General features: G+C 31.4%; 1 protein-coding gene across 1 annotated transcript; it reads right to left on the bottom strand.

Annotated features, from left to right (window-relative positions):
* Positions 1-224: 224 nt before the first annotated feature.
* On the bottom strand, positions 225-1,517 carry LOC120139296 (probable galacturonosyltransferase-like 1). The gene has a single exon (XM_039154572.1). It carries the CDS (start codon positions 1,500-1,502, stop codon positions 423-425), a length of 1,080 nt encoding a protein of 359 aa, XP_039010503.1. The 5' UTR covers positions 1,503-1,517; the 3' UTR covers positions 225-422.
* Positions 1,518-8,651: the final 7,134 nt, after the last annotated feature.

Genomic DNA, 8,651 nt, shown 5'->3' with positions numbered 1-8,651 from the left:
TGAAAATGGAAAACATTTACTACACATGTATATGTAATTTTGTCTTCAACATCATAAAGTTTTCACAATCAACCAGAAAAAAAAGGATGAAATATAGAAGCAATTATGACATCAAGCAATTTGAAAAATAGAATATGAACATGAAATTTGAAAATATTTCCATCTCCTTGATTTGTAACTGTAACAGCGATATATATACCATTCTCGAATACATAGATGTAAAAAGGTAGATTGTAGTAAGATTGTTAAAGTCTCTGTTGTATAGTAGTGTATGAACATCTCTCACCATCTTCAAGAGAATATCTAAATTTTACACTAAAATCTCTATTCTTTTATGTGTTCAATGGCATCATGGAACCAAAAACCTAAGGCAGATATGAAAAAACATGAGATTAATTATATAGAAATGTTGTACCAAAATTCTAAGACTCCAAAGCAAAGGGTGTTTGCAGAAGATCATAGGGAGCCCATAATGCATCCAAAGGGCAAGGTCTGTTAGCATCTAGTCTAACCCATGGCTTCCCTTTGCCGCTCCAATGCAGCAAACTGACCGGACCAGGATGCAAATTTCTGCACAATCCTCTATAGTTATCTCCTCCCAGGCCGTGTTGGTTCCATCGATGATCAACGGGTGCTATGTTCCCTGCAAAAACCAGCAAAAACGGCGGCAAAGATCCTAACTCATAAATCCTCATCCTCTTCTGAAGCTCCATCCATTCTATAATCTTCGTGGTGTAATCTCCTTGCCGCCATCTCTGTAAATCTATCACTATTACACCTGTGTTGAAGTAACACGCTTTGCGGCCGGAAAATGTTAAAGATAGTGTCGGGTTTGACCAGAAAGTTGGGGTGAAGTAGGAAGTGAAGTTGGCGTTACAATACTCCGGTGCGGCTAAAACCGTGCTGTCCCCGAGCGGTGTGGAGGCAAGTTTAGCGATGTCGTCGACGAGGACGAGGTCTGAGTCCAAGTAAACAACTCGGGTCAGACATGGAGGGAGGAGGTTGGCGAGGTAATTGCGGGCGTAGTTGAGAGGGCAGTCCAGTGCTGAGCGGATGGAGGTGGAGATGAGGCCCGACACCGCGGAGGAGTCGTATGGGTAGATTTGGAACTTCAGGGAAGGGAAAGAGCGGGAGATTGTGTAGCGTAGGTGGTGGTGGTCGGCGGTGGCCGAGGCGATGAAGTGGAAGAGGATGTTTTGAGGGCAAGAAGAGTGCTGGAGGACGGAGAGAATGGCAGCCATTGAGCCACGAATGTAGGCAACGTCTAGGGTCATTGCAACGTGGACACCTTGGTCGGAGCACATTTCATTGGTGCCACCAGTGTCCAAGGATGGACAGGCGGGAGAGTTATAAAATTGTGGAGCTTCTTTGAATCTTTGATAATTACTGGAAGTGGCGGAGGCAGAGGGGAAGAAGAGGAGGAGGAGGAGGAGAGGAAGAAGCTGGTGGTGGTGGTGTCGGTGCAGTTGATCATGTGGTGGGGTGAAGCCAAAATTAGGCATTTTTGTTGGAGAGGATATGGAAAGTGTTAAAGAGAATGGTTTTTAAACCTTTTCGGATTTGAGGAGGAAACCCGATCCTTTGTCTGAAGTCTGAACGCACCTTGGCTGAAACTAGCAACCCAACCAGCCAAGGCAAGAGGTTTTTGAACCAATTCAAGTCCTTGCTTCTTCCTACTTTTTAAAGGTCAAATTCTAATTTCACTCCCTATTGTTAATAAAGTTTGCGATTTCTTCAAGTAATTGAAAATATTAAAAATTATTATTTTCTCTGCTTTCTTAGTTTATAAATTATATTTGATTGTATAATTAAATCTAATTCAATTGATATCATTATCGAAGTAATACATAGAAAGATGTTAAATCGAACATGTTTAAACGTTTTATATCTTTTGATTTAATAATTTAATTTTTTTGAAATATTATATATATTTTTTCAATAAATATTTGCTACAATATTAAAATACATTCTACTTTCTTGAGAGAAAAAAATTAGTTATTCGCCTTAACGATTATGCTAATTTCATTAACAAATCACTGTAAACTCAAATATGATAGTAAGCGAATTTTAATAGAAAAATATTACTAGGGTAAAAGTTGAACTTATAATTCTTAAATAAAAATGAGTTCAATTCTTAATTTTTTTAAATAAATGAATTAAATCTAAAATTTTTAATACATAAACAATAATATTTGATAAATTAAGAATTAAGTATTTTTGGAACAAACCGTGTTGGGAGGTTTGCTCCCATAATAAGCCTATGTATAATTGATCTAAATTAATCTATCAATAGATCGAATATCAATGATTAATTTTGAAAAATATAAATTAATCAAATCTAGATTCATTTTTTCCTTTAAAGCTCCTTTTTGATATTTGATACTAGATAAATACAATAAAGTCCAAAACGAGGAGTTATTAGGACGTGTTTTCTGTTGTAATTAGAGTGATTAATGAGTTGAGCAGTTCATCGGTAGCTCTAATTAGATTTGATCAAAACTCGGTAAAAACTTGATTTCGGTTAATTCAATTCGAACTGATGCTCATTTCAAGACTTTAACAAACATAGTCGAGCAAAGTACAGCTCGATTTGATTAGTTCAAGAGCAACTCATTAATTTTTTTATAACTTTTTAGTAGTTATCTTAAAAAATTATTTCATTAAAAAATTAGTAATTAACTAATAGATAATAAAAAAGATGATAAATTAATAATCTATTAATTTTTTTAATAAATAATTAAAAATACTAAATTATTAATTAATATTTTTTGTTTAACTATACCCAAAGATCAAACCCTAATTATTTTTTAATGTATTTATAGATTTTTATTATGGTGTTTAGACTTTGAATTTATTCCATACAATTTTCATAGTTTTTTTATTAAAATTAATAATTTATATTTACATTAAGTTCAATATAATATTAGTAGATTTTACTTATAGTTAAAAAAAATTGGCGAGTTTAACGGGCAATGAGGCGAGCAATGAGCTTAACGAGCAACTAGTCGAGTAACAATTTTTCTTAACGAGCATGAGTGAAGCAAAATTTTAGCGAGCTTAGCGAGCAATGAGTCGAGCAACAAATTTTCTTAACGAGCATGTGTCGAACAAAATTTTAACGAGTTTAACAAACAACTAGTCAAGTCAAACAACAAAAATTTTTAACGAGCATAAATCGAGCACCACCCAACTCGCTCGGTTAATGAACACCCCGGTTGTAATGGGTTTAATTAGTATAAATATGGCAGCAAATCAGATCTTTACGCTATACTTTTTATTTCTAAGATACATTTGGTATGCTATCAATTCTTAAATTCAAGATTTGCTGATTATATATGGTAAGTTTTGGCAAGAAAAATACATTAAAAGTAGCTATTTTACTGTAACTGAAATGGATATCAATCATCCCTGTAAAATAACAGAACGTTCAGCGAACCGTTCATAAATTGTTCGGTGAGAAGTTAGTTTATGTTCGTTTATTTATTAAACGAACGGACATGAACAAGATTTTATGTTCGTTTAATTAAATGAACGAACACGGGACATAAGGTTCATTCGTTCATTTACGTTCGTGAACGTTCGATAATTTGTTAGTTTATATTCATTTATTTATATTCATTTATATTCGTTCAATTATGTTTGTTTCTTTATGTTCGCGCGTTTATGTTCTCCAAACCCATTTGAAATATTAAAACTTAATAAATTTTAACCTTACCCCATTAATATTTTTAAACTCAATTAATTTTAAACCCAAATAAAATATAATCAAATCAATTAAAGAAAATATAAATCGTAAAATCATTTGAAAAGAAAATGCTCTTCTCAAATATAAAGCAAATAATTTTATGTTCGTTCGTTTATGTTCATTTACTTTCGTTCATTTGTATTCGTTTATCATTTAAATGAACGAACATGAACAAGATATTATGTTCGTTTAGTTGTTCATGTTCGTTCATTTATTTGGTTAAAGTTAAACAAACAAACATGAACATATCCTAGTTCGTATTCGTTCGGTTCGTTTACATGCCTATAATATTAATTAGGGAAACCAATTAAGAATTGTTTTTTTTTATATAATTATCTCTTCTAGTAATATCATACAATATCATACAATATTTTTTATATTGTTCCCCACTCTTCTTGGTATTTATACCAAAGAAAAAAACGCAAAAGGCAGATTGTAGTTCTTGAATTCATAATGAATGTGGTTCAGCCATCTACTTCGGAAAGAGCTCTACCACACGATTTCTTTTGCCATCAATCTAAGGATTTGAATGTTGAGTGTAACAATAAAAGCATTAAAAAAATAATTTAAGTATTATTTTTTTGTCACTAATTTGATCCACTTATTCCGTGAAATATTAAATGCAGGACCTTACCGAGTCTCAAAGTAAAAAATGCAGTCAAGCTATAATATTATGTCAATAACAACAAAAGCCACATCATCTAAGTTGCAGACGAAAAGAAACATGGCACGTGGATGCAATATGTGGGTCCATAAAGTGCCACCTAAGCAAAGGCACGTTATTGTTGAAGACAAAACGAAAGTTTGCTGTCGATTTTACAAGAGATAAGGACAGAGAAACCAAGAAATTGGTAGGGAGTGCTTCTCTCAACTAAACATTTTGCCTTCTGATCTAACATGTATTGTGGGTGTTTGTGATATATGTATGACCTAACATGGCTTGCGGTTATCCCTTGAATAATAATATAATAAAATAGTATGTTCCCAAAATATAATAAAATATGGAACTGTTCACAATTAATATCTTTTGGAATAAGTTAACAATACCGACAATAGTATTGTTAGAACCGTTTTTGAGATTTTGATGACATAAAGAAACACAAAATTATGCTTCAAATAATAAATATTCAAAAAATAAATTATAAGAGTAAATAAAAATAAATTAATTTACTTGTAAAATATATTTTTAGGTATAATTCCAAAGTTAGCCCCCAATATGGCAATATTTTCAAAATGGTCATTTTGAATTCTTTTTTGGGAGCATTTTTCACCAACATTTTATTTTAGGGCAAAAAGTTTCCTAACGTTTGATTGAATAGTCACTTTGATCCTTATTCTTTTTTTTAAAGCATTTTGGCTCCCAATGTTTCATTTTAGGGTAAGAAATACTTAGTTTGGAGCATTAACTGTTTGTTAACTGACGATTTCATCCATAGAGAGACTTTTTGCTCTAAAATGACACATTGAGGGCCAAAATGATAAAAAAAAAGAATACGTTCCAAAATGATTATTTTAGTAAATGTTGGGGGGCTAATTTTGTCATTGTTACTATATTTTATTATGCTTAACAAACTATCTAATAAATATATTAAATTACAAATAGAAAATATCAAGAAATTTTATTGAACACCTAACAACTCAGACAAAACAAGTATGACCCTCTTTTAAGAGGGTCAAGGTTTGATTTCAATCATCTTTATCTTGTCAAAAAATAATAAAAGAATAATCATGGGGAAATCAAAAAATAATTTTAAAACATCATGTCAACATCGCTTTTAGTTTTTAATAGTGGATGAACAAAACAAAAAAATAAAACGTAACAATATGTATGGTTTTGAAAAAAATAATTAAATGACTAAAACAAAAATGAAGAAATAAGTGAGTGACTAAATAGATAATTTATATCTTTTCTTAATTATACGTGGATATATTATTTTTGGGCCCTGATAAGGTGCCCCTCCTGTCATGGCTCAGCTACGACTCTGAATATCAACAATATCATCAGCATAGTGTTAGATTTTCTTAAAATTAAAATTTTGAATATATTTATTTTTTAATATGTATCATTTCTTTACAAAAATTATTAATATTTGATGCTTTTCAATTTATAATTTTTTTGTACCACTAAGAACTTAGATACTGATTTGTCGTAATAAAATTTTAAAATTAAACTTATTGATGTACAATTAAAGGAAACGGTGAGGTTTTGTGGTGATTGGTTGAATTTTTTTCCTTCTAAACTAGACGAAAAGTTACTAGAGAATGATAGTGATCAAAATTATTTCTGAGGGCTAGGATCTAGTCGACACCTTAATTTTACAGACTTGAGTGATATAAGAAATCATCGAAGCGAGTAATCATTTTTTTAAATTATATTCAAACTTTAAAACATTTACGCTAAGTACAAAAATGTAACAAATTACAAAAGCGCTCCCAACACATAAATACATAAATAAAATATTGCAAGTTGATTCATTTTCAAATCACAACATCCACATTACCACTGAGTCGTCATCATTGTACTCTGATACTCTATTGAGATTCATCTGATAATATCATTGTCCAATTGCACTCCATATAACATGTAGCCCGTGAACAAAAACACATTTCACATGTTGAGCTCAAAAGCTTAACATCACACAAAACATCTACTTTATTACATGCTTTCAAAACATAAGCATGCCAACGAGTATATCCAGAGAAGCAATACTATCAATGCAATCAATGCTATCTATCCATCTAGCCAATGCATATATATATATATATCACAATCTCAATCACAACATAACAATAAGGATGTGGCTTGAGTCACGAACCTCAAACACTCATCAAGACACAATACCATACGAACGATCATACACACTAAGTGTCCTTTATATACATACAGTGCTAAATCAAATATGAAACATGATGCTGGACACTATGACATGCCAACCATACCACTGCCCCTCATTGACATACTTGGGCATATAGTTTATATTTATCTCATCCATGTAAATGTATATCAACATCATTCAACATTGGATGGTTCATACCTGAAATAACATTCATGATATAACATCATATATAGAAACTAGTTATCAATGAATTTGTATTAACATTTGACACATTTAGAACATGTAAAATATATTATAATTAACATAAATATCATGTTAATATCAATAAGTTAGACTCATCGCAAGTCTTCCTAATGATGTATAAAACATTCATATATCATGTTATGTATGCATTGTACTCACCTTTACACTTTTTTATACAAGTCAAAATATAAGCCTCACTAAACTTTAGGCTCGATCTTTTTCCTTTCCTTTGTTGCTAGTTTGATCACGATTTTGATTGATGTCTATAAATACATCAAACATTTAACACAAATAATCAAAAGTACATGGTAGTATCCATCCAACCATACACATAACGTGTAAGAAAAATATTATAAAATTCATTCCAAATGCAACATTGTAATTACAATGTTTCCTCCACTTCATTTCCACCTTAACTTAAATTCACCTTTAAAACCATAATTTTACCTTAAGCCTTTTGTTAGAGTTTGACTAAAAAATATTAAGAAAGTAGGAAACATAATTCGGTTAAAAGTAGAAAACATTTTTAAAGTAGATTTCTACTTTATTTAGTTTTCTTTTGTAATCAAGTATTTATTCATATAAATAGATATTAAGGGTCAGGGTTATATATCAAGTTCTTTTCTTTCACCAAAATCTTCTTGTATTTTCTTCCTTCAGATTAGTAAAATTCTTCTCCTCTTCCCGTGGTTTTTCCCTTTTGAGTTTTCCACGTAAATCCTGGTGTTCTTTGTTTTTCCTTTTCGATCATTTTTATTTGATTGTCGATAATCATCGTTCCGATATTATAACAAATTGATATCAGAGCTTCGGGTTCAAGATTATGACAACAATGAAGTATGATATTCCGCTATTAGATCGAAACACTAAGTTCTCACTATGGAAGGTGAAGATTTGAGATGTCCTTGCACAGTTAGATCTTGACTATGCAATAAAAGGATTTGATGATAAGTCGGTAACACAATGGACGAATGAGGAAAAGAGTAAGGATCGTGTTGTGCATGATATTACTCGTGGTGAAACATTTGTGAGCAAAGTTGGCACTGATGATAACCATGTTGATGTGAAGACTAAATCCAAGCCTAGAAAAAGCTTGGACTTGATCGGTGTCCGTTAGTGAAGATTAACCCTTTTAGGGGTATTGTGGAAGAGGTGGAGAACTTGTTCATTGAAGTGAAGAATTGTTTTTTGTTGAGTTTGGGTGTCACATTGAATTTGGGTGTTTTGTCTTGAAACCTTTTCACTTTCAAATTCGTGTCAAGGTGGAGATTTGTTAGAGTTTGACTCGAATTCAAAGTGGAACAAATTAATTAACATATAAATATTGGGAAATTAGGAAATCCAGTTTGGTTAAAAGTAGAAAACATTATTAAAGTAGATTTCTACTTTATTTAGTTTTCTTTTGTAATCAAGTATCTATCCCTATAAATAGATACTAAGGATTAGGGTTAGATATCAAGTTCTCTTCTTTCACCAAAATCCTCTTGTATTTTCTTCCTTCATATTGGTAAAATTCTTCTCCTATGCCCGTGGTTATTCCCTTCTGGGTTTTCCATGTAAATCCTGGCATTCTTTATTTTTTCCTTTTTGACCGTGATTATTTGTTTGTCGATAATCACCATTCCAATATTATAATACCTTTATTTTTGTATTTTAGGAATTCAAGACTAATCATAGAAATTTCATATTTCGAGTCTAAATCCAACGTTTAATCACCAAATTAATCCTTGAAAGATAACAAATATCATAAATAAGTCACTTGAATTATTCCATAAATTGTTTCTTAATAAACCCATATGGTCAAATATAATCCATCACCATCCAAT

Source organism: Hibiscus syriacus, unplaced genomic scaffold (genome assembly GCF_006381635.1).
Source record: "Hibiscus syriacus cultivar Baekdansim isolate YM2019G1 unplaced genomic scaffold, ASM638163v2 tig00110733_pilon, whole genome shotgun sequence".
NCBI classification, from domain to species: domain Eukaryota; kingdom Viridiplantae; phylum Streptophyta; class Magnoliopsida; order Malvales; family Malvaceae; genus Hibiscus; species Hibiscus syriacus.
The sequence above is the reverse complement of the archived record's forward strand: the minus strand, read 5'-3'. Positions and strand labels throughout refer to the sequence as shown.

Coding starts and splice junctions, on each gene's coding strand:
- LOC120139296 (XM_039154572.1), bottom strand. CDS start 1,502: ATGCCTAATTTTGGCTTCACCCCACCACATGATCAACTGCACCGACAC.